This window comes from Phasianus colchicus, chromosome 7 (assembly GCF_987193195.1).
Source record: "Phasianus colchicus chromosome 7, bPhaCol1.hap1.1, whole genome shotgun sequence".
Lineage (NCBI taxonomy): Eukaryota > Metazoa > Chordata > Aves > Galliformes > Phasianidae > Phasianus > Phasianus colchicus.
In genome coordinates, this window is record NC_143442.1 from 34,599,940 (window position 1) to 34,619,611 (window position 19,672).

Here is a 19,672-nt window from a genome sequence, read left to right on the forward strand (position 1 = left end):
TGCCACAGGGAAACAAAGCAAGAAAAGAAGAGGAAGCAGGGAGTTGTGCATCACCATTGGTGGGCACTTGAATAGGAGCCCTGTGCTTGACACCACTGACTTGGAACAAAACTGAAGTCAAACAGCTATTTGTCAAGGGATACAAATGCACACAAGTGGTGAGAACCTGGCCCTTCTGTAAAAATGTGTCAGGGACTTTTCTGTAGGACTGCGCCGAGCTCCGTGATGGATTGTTGTACTCTGAGGACAGCATTGTGAGCAATAATAATAAGGCATCTGGTCAATGCTCTTTCTGAAAGAATATTTTGGCTCGACAGGAATCACGTGAGTGGTTCCATGTACAATGCACAGCCTCACTGCCACGGATCAGCAGTGCTGGCTCCATCCATCCATCTGCTCTCAGCTCCAGCAGGCCAGCTCCAGGACATGCAGCATCACCTTCATATCCTCTGGACACCTATGACAGTAATAATACCACATCAGCCCCTGCAGCCTCGATTCCCCACTGAACCCCCCCTTGTTGGTCTTAAGCATTCTTCTTGCATTGCCACACAACTGTGAGCAAGAAGAGGAGGCAGGCACCACTGCTACTCACAGGCCAAAACAACCCCTTTGGTTAACTCAGAGCTGCTTTGCTAGGCAAGGCAAGGAACTGCTTTGACATGGGACCATAGTGCACAACATCTCCTCAACCGAAGTGTCATTCAGCAGGGGAGGAGGGAAGGATGAGCTTCATGAAGATTTTAGCAAGCTGCCAGGGCAAATCTGCCCCTTGACTGCAGGTAAACTACCACTAACTCCTTGGAAGACATCCCATACCTACTCATTGACAGTGAGAACAGAAACAAAGAGAGGGAGACATGGGACAAGCACACAGTGCTGGATTGAGCAATTTAAGATTTCCTTAATCCATGCCCCTGAAACCAGATGGCAAGCCAAAGTTTTCTCTGACAAGCAACAGAATCAGAACTGACACGACTGGAAAAAACAAGCTCAATTCCTGTTGGCAGGATATTAATTTAGAAATCTCTGGTGTCACTGCCCCGATTCACAACGAATTTGAAACCAAACTTTCCTAGTGCCAGATGACACAGAGATTTGACAGAGAAGGTAATTGGAGGAAATGGCTGTGTAATCTAGCTATTGTACTGGCAAAATCCAGCTCTCCTAAAGAATAAGGTTCACTTTGTGGCATGGCTGATTCATTGTCCTTTATTTGTCCCCAGTGCCTCATGACTTTCCTCTGCTTGGCAGGGATGGTGGCACAGTTCCTTCTAAACAGTGTCAAAGGGTGGGCAAACCTGACCTTGAGCAGAGTTCTGGCCAAAGCTATCAGCCCTTGTAATCACATCCTTAGTGACATAGTGCACACACCCCTGAAAGAGGAGAGCTCCTACCAAGGGAGACCCTCACCAGCCAGATGCCTAGATCCTAATCATTGGGTCATCCATTAGGTCCTAATTGTTGGGTTATCCATGAGTCCTAATTGTTGGGTCATCCATTCTTCTTCTTCTGGAAAAGAGAATAATGACACTGCACTGTGGGAAAAAGGAAAACAAATCACCCTGCACTGAGAGACAAAAGAGATTGCTGTGGCTCTGCAAGAAAAGAGGAAAAAAGAAAAGGGGGGGATCAGAGTGAAGAAATTCCAAAATGCATTCTGTCCAAAACTCAACAGCATTTGCCTAGAAATGTCCACAAACACATGTACTGAATCATAAGACTCAGCATTTTTCCACTGTTCTAATAATAACCATTTTACTGACCTGTGTATCCATAGTACTCCACTAATCACTTTGTTTTTCTAACTGTCACTATCTAGACTGGATGGTGAGCTGCTCTGGGTGAATGTCAAATCTACTCCAAGCTGTACCTTTGAGATCTGATAACTCAGCTGCTGGAGCACCATGAAAATCTATACCTCTTAGCTGTGCATATCGAATTGATGGCAAGTCTCCTTTGGGAGCCTTGCTAAAATGTGCTCTTGCCCTTCAGAAGGCTCCTCTCTATTTCAATAAACAATCTGGAGAATGGAGTGTAACAGCAGTCTAACCTACCCTCATACCTGAACGCATCTTTTTGCTCCGTTCACCAATTAAACGAGCACCATATGGATATAAAGCATATGAATGCCAGTGAATGCATATGAAGCCAGTGATTTTGTGGAGGAGGAGTGAAAGAGCTCAATTATTTTTTCCTCATCTGCTAGCAAAAAAATATTAGGATAGTAAACAGAGCTAGCAATCACATAGGAATGCCCGGGAGAGCCCTTGCCTGCTGGTATGCAGATCCCTCATCTGGAATTCATTTATTCCTGTTCTCTATTCATACTATTAAGCTACAGCGCTGGACAGGCAAAGAACATATTCAAAAGAGACCTGAAGTTATTGAAGAGACTGCCAATTCCAATGTCACCTCTGAAAATAAAGAACCTGAAGAAGCAGACTGGTATTTCAAAAGAAGAAATGCCATTTTCAACAGCATCACCTAACAATCCAGTGTTACCTCACAGAGATGGCTCCCATCATTCCTGAAGGGAAGGATACTTCCACCTCCTGTCTGCAAATTCTGTTAGCAGAAATAGAAAGCATCTCTATTAGACCGCAAGTTAAAAAGGCCCAAATTTATCCTTAGGTTAAACCAAGATGAGCTAGCAACATGCTGTCTGGTTGTGCAGCTCCTAGTGGAGGCACGAGTTGGATTCAATGGGTCCTTTCCAACTTGGGGCATTCTGTGATCCTACTGGTCTGTCAGACCTTGCAGCTTCAGTGTGCTGCATCCTGGGGGTCTCTAAATTGGATGAAAGAATGCATAGGAAAATGGTGTATTTGCCTGCTGGGTCTTACTCTGCATCCCATTTCACTTCTAATTCCCCAGAAAGCAGAGGATCATCTCCATCTTGTTTAATTACATTCAGTAATTTAAACTGCAGCAGAAAACCTGCTTTGGCTGTAATCATTTAGAGGTCTACAGAAATCCCTTAGCCTGGTGGAAAACGTAGATGTGTAATTAGTATATTCCCCTTAATTGCAGCCTCATTTCTCTTTGCAACGACGCCTGTGCAGGTATGCACAGCAGTCCACTTGGCTTACCCTGCATGTGGTTCCTGGGGGGGTCTGAAAGGCAGAAGTTCTCGGGGGTGTGAGCAGAAGGTGCAGCAGGAAATCAGATGCCTCTGGGATCCCTGCACCTCTCTCCAGCACAGCTTCCTACAGACAGCTCCAGGGCTCAGCTTACACCCAGCAGTGCTCCAGGAGGGGACCACACATACTAGGGATGGAGAAAAAAAGCATACGTAAAGATCCTGGAAGTCTCAGGGCAAGTAAATTACTGTTAATTGTGAGATATTTGATTGCAAGAAGCACCAGATGGCCAACCATATGTTTTTGATTGTAAAATTAAACAAGATTAACCCAAACAGGATTTCCTCAGCATTCTTCTCTGACTGGCTCACAAATACATCTTTAACACCTATGCTACAGATATGGCACAGCCAGAAGCTCTTCCTGCCTCTCCCTAATCTACTTGGGCTAAATACTCAGCCAAGCAATGCCCTGCACTTAAAGATTTCCAAGAAGCAAGATACGCTTTTTGCAGGCTTTGGCCATTCTCTACTTCAAGATAGAAGAATTCTGAGGCAAAGCCCTGCAGAAATCAGCTCAACGAGTTGCCGGTCCAGCAAGTTTTTATGTCTCAGCTACCAAACCTGTAGAGTCAGCTGCCTCTCGCGCTCTCCCTGGAAGATGGACTTTAGCCAAAAAGGCCTTTCCAAGCCCACCCAGCTACCATACGCACACACACGTTATCGTATGGGATCTCACAGCTGAGCCCCTGTCTCTTTGCAAGCTTTTCTCATGCAGATTATGCACTTCGTCGTTTGTTTGGAGCAAATCAGTTGTGAACTGAACATAAAGGGTGTTCCAGGGGAGATCTCCCATTGCGCCATTCCCCAGCACAAATCCCCAGGACACCGTGCGTCCAGAAGCTATCAATAACACTCTACTCACACCCTCCTATCTTATCATATGCAGGCAGACAACATGTTTGGAGAGTTTAATTGCCCATCAGCCAACAGACAACGGGCCAGGGCTCTAGATCATGTAAACATGATTTTTTTTTTCTTTTAACTTTGACTATCTTCACTTTCAGGGTTTCTCTGGAGGGCAAAATGCATTTCTTTGTCTTTCTTTTGGCAGAAGAGCCAGCCCACTGCACTCCAGGCAGTCTTTTTCCCCTTACTGCTGCTGCTACTGAAGATGGAAGAGCTGGGGCAACGCTGGAGAGGATGACAGCAGATCTGTAGGAGACAAGAACAGAGCCATATAGAATAGGGATTTGTCCCAGCTGTAAAATGTGGTGGGCGATTCCAGCTTTCCACTTGCAAGGTGATGTGGCTGAATCCTCAGAGGATCTGGAGGACACATCCCATGGCTGTTGCTCCCTTGGCATCTCCTCTGGACACAGAAGGGAGTGCAGCTGGGCTGTGCCTGGCCACCCACCTGCATCCTGGAGACAAGTGCAAAGCAGGGCTGCGCACATCAAGTCTCAAGAGTGCGTATAAAACTTTAATTCAGCCCTGCTTACTGCTGGGCAAGCTCATGGTTTACATCTGGACTCAATCCTGGTCACATACAGCTGATCATGTGCCCAGAAATGCAGTTTGACTCCCACCTCAGCCATCTCTGTCCTTGCACTTGACTGTTTCGTGATCATTTCACACACACACACATTGCAGGATCCCTGCAGTTTGGGATGGAGTCTCTAATAAACAACACTGTTAACCTTCCTGCACGATGCCAAGCAAAATGAACCCAAAAAACAGCTGCTGGCAGAGCAAACTTCCCCACTTGCAAACGCAGAACAGTCTGGCTTAGCAGCGAGGTGTTAACAAAGGGGCACCAAGACAGGATGTCCACCCCTACCAGACTGCAAATTATAGAATCACAGAATGGGTTGGGTTGGAAGAAACTTTAAAAATCATCTAGTTCCAAACCCCAGACCCAGGCTGGACCCTGGCAGCCCATCCTCTGCTGTACTTTGATGCTTTCCATCCCACTGCAAGCTACCAAAAGAATATCCAGTTCCTCCAAGGACAAGCCATCCATCTGTCTCAGACCAAAGCCCTTGGAGCTGCATAAAGGACAGTTCTGCTCTGTAATCCTGGGTACGAGGGAGATCTTGGTAAAGTAAAACATGATCTATGGACAAGTGCAGTCAGCTGACAAGCTCTAGCAGGTCTTCTCCAAGCACTTGCAAACTCCAGATTGTTTTGGTCAGATTTGGAGAGACACACAGAAACTACAGCACCAATGCACAGACCCTCACCTCCTATCCCCCACCACCACTGCCACCAAATTTCAAAGCAACTGCTCCAAAGTACACTGCATTTTTTCCCCACACCTTTTCCACAGGAGAGAGCCAGGCTTGATTTAAGGCAGACAAATTTATCTGATTTTCCACTGTCTTATTCTTTGAGAAACTCCTGGGTCACTCCAAGCTGATATTTCCCCTGAAAGCTGACTCCAAGGCAGACACTTCAGGTGGAAAACTGCAGTCCCAAAAGGCAAAGCCTGACAAAGATATATGCAATTGGAAAGAGTATCCTGCCATAAGAAAGGAGCAGGGAATTACTATATAGGCACTGGTATATGACATAGTTATAAAGCAGAGCTGAAAAAGCCAGTTTTTAAATGAAGAGAACATATGCTTTGAGAAAAGCTCCATGAAAAATGTTTCTTTTGCCAAAAGAGTAAAAGGAAACCCACTTTAGTTGAAAATCCAGCTTTTAAAGGCAGTCCCAAGTTAATGAGGTATAAAACTGAATTCAGAGCTCTTCTACTACTTTCTTGTCTTTCCAGCAGAGCATCCAGTGCTTTCCCTGACAACCATTCCTCCACAGCCAGCTGGGGAGATGCTCCGGGAGGTGGAAGCACAAATAAAAATAAAAAATATATTAAAAAAAAAAAAAGAAAAAAACAGTAGAAAATTTACAAGCTTTTTAAACATGATTTATCCATGTTGGGTACTTCTCTATCTAACCAGATGCTTCCAAATGTCTGGCACTAGAGAAAAAGCTGTAATTTTACCCCTGTGATATACAACTTACCCATATTAGACTTGCAGAGAAACAATCCCAGCTGTTGCAGCCAGGGATGGGGATGGGAAGGGGGCTGTATTTGACCCCAGTTCCCATGAGCTGCCTGGGAAAGGCACCTCCAGGGATGCTCTGTACCAGGAGAAGAGGCAGCCGTGCCTTTGTAGGCAGCTGGCTGATGGAGGATGGATGGGCAGAGCCCACCTGAGCGTGGATCACCTACACACAAGGGGCCTGCAGAGAGAGGCAGGTTACTGTTGAGCTCAACCAGATCACAGGTTACTGCCAAACCCAGGCAGCATCTCAGTGTTGGACAGCACGGCGCATGTCTTTTATCAGCTAGTTCTATGCAATGCACAGATAAAGATGGGAAAACCAGTGCTGATACAAACTGGGAAAAAAAGAAAAACAGACAGGCTTTTAGCCTGAAGAATGGCTTGTCTGTTTTGTCTGAAATCTACAGGCTAATCTAACAAGAGAGATTGCTTCCTACAACCCTCGCCTCACTTCTGGGAGCACTTCAAGCAGCAAGAGCATCAGTGCATGGGGAGAGAACACACATAGCTCTTGTTCCATCAGCACTGCGGCCTGAAAACGGCTCTTACAGAGCATAATCACTTGTGCATGTTGGTGAAAGGACTGGAGAAATGACCCCTGGCAGGAAGCTAAGTCTGAACAAACAGTGGGGACCAGGAGTTTGGTCCTCTGGGAAAGCAACCACTGCTATAGGTTGTAAGGTCTGTCCTCATCCAGCCTCCTTTTCCTGAGAACAAGGGTAGGTTCTTCCACGCTGCTTTCCCCTTTGGTTAAGGGTCAGATGCAGCAGTGCTGGGCTGAGACCTCTGTCTGATCCAGCTCAAGGGCAGCGACCCATTGGCACAAACCAGACAGCAGAGCAAGTCTGGGAAACGCCAACTGAACAACAAGTGGGAAAAGCCAGAGAGCAGCCATGCTCTGAAGAGGAAAGCAGAAAGCTGTTGGGATTTTAGGCTGCTGGTCCAGGCGGGGCTGTGCCTGCAGCACCACTGATAGGACCTGGGTCCTCCCCAGCCAGTGCAAAGCAGAGATAAGGCCCTGGGACTCAGTGTGGAGCAAGGTAAGAATCAGCCCTGGGTTTCTATGGGGCAGGAGGAGGTGAGGGAGACAACAGAAGGCACAATCAAACTAAACCAGATGGGTTTCATCTATCCCAAGAAATACAGTGCTGGTATCCAAACAGGTGCCTCAACTGCAGAGGCAGTAAAGGGCAGACAAATCCCTTCCCTGTAAATCACATGGCCTAGATAAATCTAGCAGCTTCACTTCTACCTAGGGCTACATAGACTCTAGGAGAGCCTTTCCTGAGCAGCCTTTCCTTATGCACATTGCAGACAGCTCCAAATTACTTCTTGCCTTGCCTGCCCCAAACCCCTCCAAGCTCCAACACAAAACAGTCAAAAAGCCACTGGTCCCAAAGCAGTACATGTACAGAAGCACTTGCCCATGCAAGTAAATTCCACTCACTTCCACTGAATTATCTGGGCCAGGCTCTGCAGCCACATGAAGGTATATAACCCACTCATGTCGATGGGCACCATGCAATTTATACCTGTAGATACTCTTAACCCTTATAAAAACAGCATCCAGAGTTGGGCCTCGTTTGAAGGGCAGGTTTTCAAAAATACCCCAGTGAAGCACAAGACTTCTGTAAGTCAGCAGAGAGTGCGCTTACAGTTTCAGCGGAGTCACAGAGCTGAACCTGTCTCAGGGTCTGGTTTTTGTTCTTTATTAATCACTTTCATGGGCCTTTGCACTTTTGGATTCCAGCCTGACTGGAAGCAGCAGATGCTGGAAACCTCACAAAGCTTTCCAAGTGTGAAACCCCTCCCTGGAGGGGTGTAACGCACTTCAGGTTTGCATCTCAATTTTCAGGGGCTGAGCCAAGCAGTCACCTCTCAGGCATCCAGGATGTTTGCCTGTAAGAAAGCTTCCAGCCTTCAATACAGCTTTTTATCCCAAAGCACCTTTTTCCAAAGCAGGACTGAGAGATGACCTGGTGCAAAGCGGTGATGGCAGATCCATGGTGCTGGAAGGCAGAGGGAGAGCAGCTTATTATAAGAAGCCACAGGGGTTGCTGATGCTTTTCTTACTAAACACTCCCCTCTCTTCTTTACCCAGGGATCTCCTAGCTTCCACCACCCTATAATTCGACTGTACAAACAATGCTTGGCACTCACCTCCACCAAAAGACACAACAGTCAGGCGAGGGTTAGAAAGCCTCAAGTACTGCCAAAATGAAATGTGGCTGAGACACGCAGAGCAAGCCTGCCTCTTGGCCAAGAGAGCTGGGGCATGTCTGGGGAAGAGCCTCCCTCTCTCTTTTTGCTGTTTTATTCTCCAGACTTACAATGAGGGCCACTCTCTCCCGGAAGAAGGAATCCTCGGCACTCCAGCTTTGTAGTGATTCACTGCAAAAGAAGGTAAAGATGCTCCTCCGCCAGCCAGCTTCCCATTACAGTACTACTTTGGGCCCATGATGAACCAGCCAAGCTGAACCAAGAGGAAGCAGTGGCCGGAGATCCTCGAGTGCCTGCAGAATCAGTGTTTCCAACTGACTGCCTCCCTCGCTCCTTTGAATCCATCAACCAAGAACACCGCATTCACCAGTCCAGACAGGACGGGAAATGAGAAGAGAGATTTTCTTTCCATCACCACTCTCTTTATAAAAGCATCACCTCCGCCCCTCACCAAAGCAATGGGGTAACCTTGAAATCGAAGCCAGCCACTGAAACAAGTTGGCTGGGTTAGGGAAAAGAACTCAGGACCACGTCCTACAGGGCTCAGCATCCTCTGCACGGCACAGGATCCCCATACCTTTCATCCTGAATGGAAAACCAAATCCTGCGGCCATGCCACAGAGGAATTATGTCACACCCAAAATTCAGGTAGCAGATGTTTTTGATAGGGAGACAAAAATGAACAGGGTAACCTTCAAAAGAGGTTTATTTCTTCATTGTGGATAATCTGGAGTGAGTAAATCCACTTTCTCCCCATCATTACCCAGGACAGTGAGAGGCAACAACATACAACCCAAGCACTAAATACTAAGAACATCCAAGCGTCGTGAGCCCGTTGGACAAAGTCCCAGATCAATATGGAAGCAATGGGAACAGATCCCCACAAGCTGCTGCAATGGGAGCTGCAACCCTGAGACGCAAAGAGATCCAGGCTGATGTACGATGCCTGCACTTTGGCTCATTGTGTAAGCCAGATTCCCCACTGCAGAACACATAAATGTGCCTGTAGGTGGCCTAAAAACACTGACTTATTAAAAAGAAAGAGAAGGGGAGGGGGAATGAATGCAACGTCTGTCAGCCTTTTACCAAATTGGATTTGTGTGTGTGTAGTTGGAGCTTGTTTTGCAAAGATTTACATTTTTGTGTGTGTTGTCATGTGCTTTTCATGCATTTTGAGACCTCAGAGTTTAGAAATTCAAAACACCTGTCAGTCACATCAATCCCTCTGGACAAAACAGAGCTGCCACTTGGATGGGTAAAAAATAAAAACAAACAAAAAGCACTTTTCTGTCAAGCTGTGACTTGGTCACCCTACTCAAAGCGACCAAAACAATGTTTAGAGAGAGGAAAAAGAAAGATTTGAGTTTTCATACTCATCGGTGGAACTAAATTGATTAAGGGCATTTCCTAGGTAGGTTTGAAATCTTCTGCAACAATTTTTGAAAAGAAAAAGGAAAGTGCCCTTCTAAAAAAGGGAAAAGCCACTACTGCAAAAACATTAAATCTGCCTGGGTAACTCAGAATATATATGTTGGCAAGGCAACATATCACAGCTTGAACAGTAAACCTGCTATGTCAGAGGCTCTGCAACATATGAAAGAGACTTGGGCTTCAATATATCATGCTAAATTTACTTCTTTTCAGCCTTTCATGGCAAAGCATTTGATGTCTATCCTTTCACTGCTGCAGTCGATAGGGTAACCTTCCTTAAAAGTTTCCTGACCTTTGCTGTTGTCAGTATTGTTCTGTTACAATGTAATTTAATTCTTTTTCTTTAGTCTGGAAATGGCACTGTACGGATAGTAAACATGATAGGGTTTGGGTTTTTTTTCCCCTCTAACCTAGAGGGGAGAGGTAAAAGCATCCATCATCAGAGCTGGCTTAAAACCAGGCGATGTCAAGAGCCGGTTGACACACAGCAGCCTGGATCTTCTGCTGATGAGGACCCACTGAGCAGCACAGATTTCACACTTCTCACTTGCGCTGTGCCCCTTGGCATCAGCACATGGTCTGGGTGGTTTCCCAGCACTCTGTTTTGCAAAAACACTTGGATGCTTGCCCTCAAGGGTTGAAGTCTAGTGCCATGATACGGCTGCATTCTGACTGAACTGTAAGAGGGAGAGCATCCGGATGTGACTCCAGTGAGCTATTTATCTATGCTGCTGCCGTAAGGACAGACATACTTGTGCATGGAACCCTGCAGCAGACCAGCTTCTGCTGGGCTCATGATCTCAATTGGAAAGAGAACAGCTTACCGTGGAGGAGGTAGGCTCAAAATGAGCATTTATCCCCAACTTCTGGTCCTTTCTGGGCTTCCTGGCTGTGGTCACACTCTGCCCCTCAGGGAAAGGGCCCTGGGAAGCAGCAGAACTTAAAAACAAAGGCATCAAGGCAGGGACAGAAGCTCAAATGTTTATCCACAGTACCATGAGGCTTCCCTAGGTTCACAGCATTACAAGAACGTTGGCACCTCTTCGGTGCTATGAGGTCAGAACACTTCCAGAATTGAGGCCTTTAGATAACACCTTGCACTCCCATAATGCTTGGAAAACAAAGAGATTGAAACCAACTAAAGAACAAAACAAAGGGATTTGTTTTCAAAGAACTACCAAAACAGAAGGGGATCGATTTTTCCTCAGGACTACGGTGTTTAAAAGGCCAGGTTGCTTTGGGGATACAGCTGGATTATCCATTGCAGGATCTTTATAAGCCTGGTTTCAATCATATTACGGTCCTGTAATGGATATACTTTTGCAAAAGCAATTTCACATTGCTATTATCTGTTTTGTTGCCATTATGATGTCTTTATGTTATTGCTGTACATGCGTATTGCATTGCATTAGTGTTGCAGAGGCACACATACACACATGCACTTGCACAGGATTATTGCTAAAAATTCTGATCCTTCTTATAAAAAGCCCTATAAATCCCAGAGAGCTCCCTTCAAATCAGCAGCATTATCCAACAGTAAAGCCAGGGTGTAAATCAGAGCAGACTCTGGCTCAGATGCTCTTCAGCCACACACCATATGGGAGCAGTGAGCCTAGAAGCATGCTGGGATTTCCATAGTGGGACTGAATACAAGTCAGTTCCCCCCAAACCCATTCCTGTTTGCATTTCACACAGTGTTGAGCCCCACTGCTCAAGCACCTTGCACTAGTCACACTCGCCTCATCAAGCAGCTCTCTGAAACAGAATAAGATCAGGCTTTGGCAGCACTGCCGCAGACACGTGCTTAAATATTGCTCACAGATGAGTTATTTCTTGCTTCTTAGTAACTTTAAATAGCTTTTATGCTCAGTGAACTCATCAAAGACTAGTATGTAAAGTCAGAAGCACTGAAACTATGAATTAGTCAAAGGACAAACGGGCCAGTTAGCCTACGAGGTGTTTCTTGCAATACAATATCTTGATGGCTGCCAGAGGATCTGATTTAAAGTCATATGCTACACCTGAATGTCATTTATGGCTCATAAAAGGAAATCTGTGTTTGAGTAACAATAAAGCATTTTCTATTAAAAAAAAATACAAACTCTTTCTCAGGGAGCAGATGTATTTTCATTTGCTCCGTGCCTGCCTGCAAGGCACATGGGGGTACCTGACAGTGCTGGGATCCTTTCAGACCAACAGTTTCACAGGAGGACTTGTTCCAGCACAGATTATGACACCTCAGATTTGATTTCTATTCACTTTTCCACTGAGGCTTTTATCAAAAGCCTCCTGGAAAAGCGAGAACCTAAGTGTGCTGCACACCTGTAGCCATCAGAGAAGGGAGAGGATCTATGGGCACTGCTGGGACCCAGACCACAATCCTTCACCAAACAGCAGCACGAAGCAGGGATCCCTCGTAACACTCCAGCTCCAGGATGGAGACATTTGGCCACACAGTATTCCAGCAGGCATTGCATCAGTCACTGCAAGACACACTCAATTCTCCCCAAGGACGTGTGTTTTCACCCATCTGTTACTGCCAAAAAAATCCTCCTTCACATCAGACTCCACGATGCCCAGAAGCACCTTTTTGGTCCTAATACAAATGTTAGCTGAGGAACTGTGCCATACATTCTTATAAGGTAAACACCCTAGAACAGATATAGATAGGTAGATATATACATATAAAAAGAGATTTTTTTTTCCCCAACATACTTTTTTTTTCTATTATACCCAACTCTGCAACGTCCCTGTTCCTCAGGGGCAGGCAGAAGGACCCTGCCCCTGCAGACTCCCTAAAAGCAGTTATGCTTATCTGTAGCAGACCAACCCTTGAAGAGCACAGCAGTCAGGGCTGAGTTATGCTGTCTCTAGCATCCTGCACAGATGGGGCAAGGAGAAAAGTTAGCTGCTTAACCCCAGGGCCTTCCCCTCTGAGGAGCTGTAACAGACCTGGTCATGTAATGCCTGGAGACTTTACCTTCCAATTCATGCTGCAGGTCTTCTGGATCTCCTCGAATCTCAGCGCTACCCAGGATCTATAGGATCATCTTCACAAAGGCAGCAATGTACCATAAGGAAAGAAACAAAACACAGTCATTATAAAACTGTTCGCTATCAGGGTCTCAGAAGGACAAGGGCATGTTTTGTTCATAACAGAAATTTGACTGTAACCTTCACCAGCAAAACAGTTGTGCTGAAGTTGCAAAACACACAAACCAGCAGCAGCGAGTCAGCATCATTGATTTAACATTAATTACCTTATGCTGGGACGAGGATGACATGATTCAAGCACTTCACTGGCTTTAAAAAGGTCTGCTCCATACATCCTGCACCAGCTGAATCTTGCCCTGCACTTTGACAGAATAACAATGCAAATTTAAAGCAGCTCATAACAAAGAGAAGAAGAGAGAAAAAAGGACTTAATGCTTTCAGGACTGCTAACCTTTGAATTCTACTGCAACTAAAAACTGCAGAGGATTGAACCTGGATTACTTCAAATATTCATTCCACTTGTGTGCTTCCATATTTTTCTTCTAGATGCTTATATCTAAGCTACAGACACAGCTTTTCATTATTTCCAATAGCTTTAATCTTATAAGTGCATCAGCCTTACCTTCCCAAAAAGTACATCCTTCCACAGACCCATTCCTCCCCATTCCTTCCCCTCTTCCTACGGTACCATCTCACATTCCTTTCACACAACCAACAACCGACCTGTTTGTTCCCGCATCAAAGAGAAGCTAGAAGGCAGCTCTGTGATTTCTTCTTTTTGGCTCATTTCCAAGGAGAAGGATGACAGCACCAAGGAAAACAAGTCAAACTGCTTCTATGTGTAGTTTTTCCAGATCTTTATTTTACAAAAATAACTTACAAATAGAGACAACTCTCAGAAGCAAGATCATTCATTCTGTGCATAAGGATATAGGTTTGTGAAGTTCGGGCATAGGAGTTAACAACTCTTACAATACTGTTAATTTTAACATGATGGTAGCTATATTACAACACATACATTTCATGCTCCAGACACACGGGTATGACCACCACATAAAGCTATGGTCAATGAACCGTGCCAACGATGCACATCAGAGATCATTGCCATACTGCCTGTTATTGTCATCCTCTTACCAAGGAGAGTTAAAACCAAACGGCAGTCTAACACTCAGACTACAGCACTCTGGATACACTCAACAGCAATATACTTCAAATACATGATAAAAATATATTTCATTTTCAAATACAATTGTATAAGGTACACCAATAGCCAGAAAATAAAGTCTTGAGCTTTTAAATACAACACGCACTATATATAACATATACAATGAGACAAGAGGGAATCTACACATGGAAGGAAAAAGCTTATCCTGAAAACAAATGTTATCTAAGGTACACAATGGCTTTGTCTGCTAGGAAGTCAGTTCCATTTGCATAGCATTGTCAAGAAGTCCAGATTGGGCTAGGAGGAGATCAAACAAAACACACAAACAAAACGCTTAGTTTTGGTACCACTTCCATATTGCGCCCGATTCTACTCTTAAATTACAGTTTGCTATTTCTCTTTTGTAGGCTGTGATTCATGCCCCGTTCATAACAAGCATAAGGAAAGGGGGGGAAAAAAGTCAGAGAGTCAAGGAGGGTTCTTGCCGGAGTTGCAGTCATTTGGTATTTTGCTCCAGAGCAGAATACTCTGCTTCTGACACTCTGGAAGCATCAATAAGCTTAGTGAGACCAGTTTTGGCAGAGTACTTGAAAATAAAGGCTTTCATGAGCTCGTATCTGTAATTGCGATTAATGAAGCTATAGAGGATGGGGTTGACACAGCAATGGACTAGAGAGAAACACTGAGTGATGTGAAGCGTGGCGTACAAGAAGTTCTCCATTTGACAACTGAAGGGTATGAAATGAAGACTGTAGAAGATGTCGAGAAGGACAGTTGTATGGTAGGGTAGCCAGCAGACAAGAAACACGACGACATAGGAGAAAATGATCTTCCCACTGCTCTTCCTCTCTTGGTCGCTGGAGGCAGAGATGGTCTTCGCAAGGAGGAAGTAAAAGAGAGCAATGACTGGAAAAGGGATAAGGAAGCCCAAAACGACAGAGATGAGCTCCATGCCAATCAACCATTCTTTGAAGCTCTCCTCGGGATACAAGGGACGGCAGTAGGTTTCATTGCTGGTAGTGACTGTCTTAAGGAAATAGGTGTCTGGCAGAGATGCAGAAAAGGCAAGAAGCCACACCAGGATGCAGATGCAGCGGCGGACTATCTTCTTCTTGCGGTTACTAGAATTGGTGAAATAGGCAACTGAGAGGTAGCGGTCCACGCTCATGCATGCCAGGAAGAAGATGCTGCCGTACAAGTTGATGGAAAATATAAGGTGAGTTATTTTGCACGTGATTTCTCCCATGTGCCACTGGTTATGCTGGACGAGGGAGACAACCCAAACAGGAAGCGTGATGACAACGCACAGATCGGCGACAGCCAAATTGAAGATGTAGAGGTGGGTTTCATAGCCAGTCATTTTGGCTTGGAGATTGACCCACACCACAACGGAGTTGGCCACCAGCCCTATGACAAAGATAAAGATGCAGAAGAAGGACAGGGTGTAGAGAAGGGCACTTTTGTTGAGAGTGCCGGGGCATGCCGTCGCATCTACTGTGATGCAGTCGCTGTTGTTGCACATCCAGTTGATCTCCGTTAAGTTGGCCTTTTCCAGAAAATCAAAGATTGAAGTCAAATCAAGCGCATTCATGTTTGCTTACTTCAGGTTTCGAGTCACCTACGGAACAAGTGGGATCGAAAGAAAAGACCTGAGTTAATGGGTATATTTCTGCTGTCCTCTTCAGACCAAAAAGCGCATACGAGACACGCTGCTTCAGTGATGTCCTGCTCTGCTAATACATTTTCATAAAAGAGGTCTGTGGAGTAAAGGAAGCTGAACAGACACACAACAAAACTCATCTGGTCCACGGAAGAGGAACAGCGCTAGCTTTGTGTGGGATTTTTTCCTGCAGCTCGTGTCTGACATCATCAGGTTGGCTATCATCCCCGGGTGTGAAATCCGCAAAGTACACCGTGGCCAAATAAATGTCAGGCAACTAAATCTGTCTTCTCCAGCATAAATGATGATACTATCGCTTTCAGCAGGGGAATCTTTAAGCCATTTTATCTGCACTCCCTCAAGCATAGTAGAATTGATCCGGCTGATACATGGTACTGTAAAACATTTACTACAAGTTCTGCTAAGCATCTTGTCAAGTCCAGCTCCAGCTGCATTAAGCAGAAATGGGGAACTAAGGGGCTTTGTACCCTCATCCAATTTTAAATTTAAATCCTGCTCCATTCTCCCTCCTTCCCTTCAATTCTATTTTACAAAGCATCCCCTGTGTTTAACGATTATCACGTAGCTTTGAGGAAAAAGAATCAGAGCTTGACCGCTGTTTAGATCTGCCGGGCTTAAGTTTTCTTTTTAGAAGAGAGCTTTGATTTACAAAATACTCCCCCATCACAGCTGGCTCCACAACAACTGCTTCCTCCCCACCCTCCCTCTTTTCTAAACCCACTTTCTTGCCTCTTCAGCCCCTTCCCCCATTGGCAGACAGCAGACAAAGCACTGGGCTACTTGTTCAGTTCCTTGCCAGCAGAAGGAAGGGACCCAGCAGACCCACGCGGCTCACACAAAATCCGAGCTGGACTGCTAATTATCAATGTGCTTTTGGGGCAGCGTAAAAGGCCTCAGCCAACAATACCACCCAAGGCTGCTCCTGGGCTAGCCAGACACCTGCCAGCCAGAGTTTCTTCCTGCTTCCACACCAGGGGATGCATTCCTCTCATTCCCCTGGAGCATCAGGCCAGGTTGCAAAAGGAGGAGCTGTCCCGTTTGTGCCACCCAACCTGGGAGGACAGCTGGGGTCCGGTGATGCCACAGGTGGATCACCCTACAGAGTTCTGAAGGCTCTGGAGCCACATCTGCAGTACAGGCTGTGCAGCAGCTGTATCTCTTCCAACACACAGCAGTAACACCAACAAGCTTTGCAGCCCATCCTTTTTCCCAGTTTAATTGCAACAAGTAGCTTTCTCTTACTCTGCTGTCTGGCCACTACAAGGCGGACAGCCTGAGCAAGCTGTCAAGGGATACAGTAAGTAAAGGATCTGTCAAGAAAAGCATTTCTCGCTCGCTGCCCTTGTTAGCTGAGAGTTTCAGCTTGCATTTCTCTCATCAATCCCTCTCCTTCAGATATAAAATCCCTTAGACACTTTAACATCCTGAAACATAGCCAGAAGCCTCATTCTTCTCCACAATTAAGATGTAAATCCTGTAACTGAGAGCCTTCTGCTTCCTGCTCCCAATCCCAGGGCAAGCATGCACTGAGCAACCAAGTGACTGAAACAAGCCAAGCCAAGGAAAGCACACAGAGAAACAACTTACTCAACCACTTGTATCTCTCAATGTCCTCACCTCCCCAAAGGATCTCTTGGGTGGGATGCAGGTTTTGGTGGGGCTTATGAGATAGCCTGCATTATGGAAACTCACAGGGAACACTCAGCTCTGGGATGTTGTAACATATGAAGGAGACAACAGAATAAGGAAGAGTTGGGATGTGCTTCTGCACTAAGCAGTCTCTTCTTGTCCCCACAGGGGACTGGCACCTGGGCTGGGGAAACTTCATCCCTCTGAAAAGGGTTCACAAAGCATCTTAGTCCTCCGTCTGCATAATCAGCTCTTCCCAAAGCTCCCACCCATCCTGCCTCGCCACAGCCAGGCTCTGCCAGAGACAAACTGAGGAAGAAAAGGGAGATAAGGGGGGGGAGATTACAGGAGAAGATTCAAGGCACTATTGTCCCTCTGGAAGGAGAAGCTGGTGGCACTAACAATGAGGAGGGCCACGCACACAGCCTGGAGAGATCAAATCTCTCCACAAACAGGGCCCAAATTGGCCCCGTGAGGGCATCTAGCTCACTGCTGCAAACCTATCCAGCCTTCCAGTCTTTCATCTCACCGGCATGCTGAAAGACAAGGCTGAGATTCAAACCAAATTAACTGCTTGTTTGGCTAAGTCCTCTCACCTCGCCTCAACGCACTCAAAGCAACCTGAGCTCTCCCTGCCAGCACAGAACCTTGTGCAAGGGCAAGGCGATGCTCCTAAAGAGCTGTCACAGGGAATGTCACGCACACACCTGAGTCCCCATTGCTTTCTCTAGTGGAAGACGCAGGTTCCAGCGTCCTGACCCAGCTGTGAGACCCGCAGAGCGGCTGGGATCGGACTCGACCAGGGGTCAATCCGCCAGCACGAGGTGCTGCGAAGCTGCAATCTGAACCTGCGCAACCCCAACTAAGTTCAGGGGGCTGCATCCGAGCGATCACCGCTTCCCCCTACAGCCAGCAAAGGGAAATGAGATGCTCTGCGTCTGCTAGGCTCGAGCTGGGACGACAAGCCTCGCCGGTTAGCGAGGGAGAGAAGCAGACAGCCCAGCTCTCCCCGCCACCTGTGAGCGCCGAGCCCAGAGCGACGTTAAGCGAGCAGATCCCGCTCCGCACGCTTCGCTCTCCGCGGTCACACGCGGCAGCGCAGCCCGACCTCCCGCTCCGCTTCAAGCCCCATCTCCCACGCTCCGCACTCCCGAGGAACAGCCGCGTCACCCCATAGCACAGAGCTAGCCGCGCCACCGCGGGACGCTTTGCCACCTCAGCCCCGACCCGGCTCCCCCCGCGGCCGCCCGCCATGATTACCTCACCGCCCGCGCGCCGCCCGCTCCGAGCCACTGAGCGCCGCCCGCCGCCGTCGGCCCTTATAGCGGCAACGGGAGACCGCCTCCGGAGGGCGGCCCTGCCCGGCCCCGCCGCCCGCCCCCGGCCCGGGACAGCTCGAGGGGCTCGCCCAGCCGTTCGTGTACCTCAGGGCCGGCTCGCGTGTGGAGGGAGCCTCAGTCAGCAGCAGGGAGGGAATCAAATTCTCACTTCTGCTCGCAAAGCAGAGAAAAAAGTAACGCCAAGGAAAAGTGATAGGGTGTAAGAGACTTGCCAGCTACGGCTGAAATCCGTCCCGCTGCATCTCTTCTCGTTAAAGGAAAGCCGTCTAAGCACCTGTCCTGTGGGCTCCATCAGAAGAGGGGTGGCCAGCAGGGACAGGGAGGTGATTGTCCCCCTCTATTCTGCTCTTGTGAGGCCCCATCTGCAGTACTGCGTCCAAGGGTGGAGCCCCCAGTACAAAAAAGAAAGGGAGCTGTTGAAGAGGGGCCAGAATGATCAGGGGACTGGAGCTCCTCCTTACGAACACAGGCTGAGGGAGCCGGGCTTGTTCAACCAGGAGAAAAGAAGGCTGCAGGGTGACCTGATTGCAGCCTTTCAGTACCTAAAGGGAGCCTACACAAACAGGAGGGGAATCAACTCTTTGAAAGGGCAGATAACAGCAGGACAAGGGGAAATGGTCTTAAGTTGAGGGAGGGAAGATTTAGGTTGGACGGCAGGGGGAAGTTCTTTACAGAGAGAGTGGTGAGGTGCTGGAACAGCTGCCCAGAGAGGTTGTGGATGCCCCGTCCCTGGACGTGTTCAAGGCCAGGTTGGATGGGGCCCTGGGCAGCCTGGTCTAGCATTAAATGAGGAGGTTGGTGGCCCTGCGTGTGGCAGGGGGGTTGGAGATTCATGATCCTTGAGGTCCCTTCCAACCCCAGAGATTCTGTGAATCTGTGAAATCACGCAACCGTTCCGCTTGAAAATACTTCTAAGATCACCCAGTCCAACCCCCAACCCATCCCACCATGCCCACATCCCTCAGTGCCGCATCTCCACAGTTATGGAGCAGCCCCAGGGTCCCCCACCACCTCCCTAGGCATCTGTGCCACTGCATCACTGCTCTTTCTGAGAAGAAACGC

At 47.2% G+C, this 19,672-nt stretch overlaps 1 protein-coding gene and 1 long non-coding RNA gene across 17 annotated transcripts in view; both read right to left on the bottom strand.

Moving 5' to 3' along the window:
* The window catches only part of LOC116235995 (uncharacterized), an 87,685-nt gene extending 74,120 nt beyond the window's left edge, over positions 1-13,565 (bottom strand). For 8 of the 12 annotated variants that reach the window (XR_016468486.1, XR_016468490.1, XR_016468483.1 and 5 more), the window contains exons 1-5: positions 13,062-13,565; positions 12,782-12,851; positions 3,093-3,270; positions 2,506-2,568; positions 167-457 (exon numbers count right to left, since the gene is read on the bottom strand). This is a non-coding gene — a long non-coding RNA (uncharacterized LOC116235995). Of the gene's footprint in view, positions 1-166; positions 458-2,505; positions 2,569-3,092; positions 3,271-10,625; positions 10,901-12,781; positions 12,852-13,061 lie in introns of those variants that run through there. The other 4 variants (XR_016468488.1, XR_016468480.1, XR_016468489.1 and 1 more) reach the window with 3 other exon arrangements.
* A 53-nt stretch (positions 13,566-13,618) lies between these two features.
* ACKR3 (atypical chemokine receptor 3) overlaps positions 13,619-19,672 on the bottom strand; it is a 34,216-nt gene continuing 28,162 nt past the window's right edge. For 4 of the 5 annotated variants that reach the window (XM_090144524.1, XM_090144527.1, XM_090144525.1 and 1 more), the window contains one exon: positions 13,619-15,578. In XM_090144524.1, coding sequence (XP_090000650.1) covers positions 14,457-15,551 — 1,095 coding nt within the window. In that variant the 5' untranslated portion in view covers positions 15,552-15,578 and the 3' untranslated portion in view covers positions 13,619-14,456. Of the gene's footprint in view, positions 15,579-18,530; positions 18,617-19,672 lie in introns of those variants that run through there. The other variant, XM_031604530.2, reaches the window with a different exon arrangement.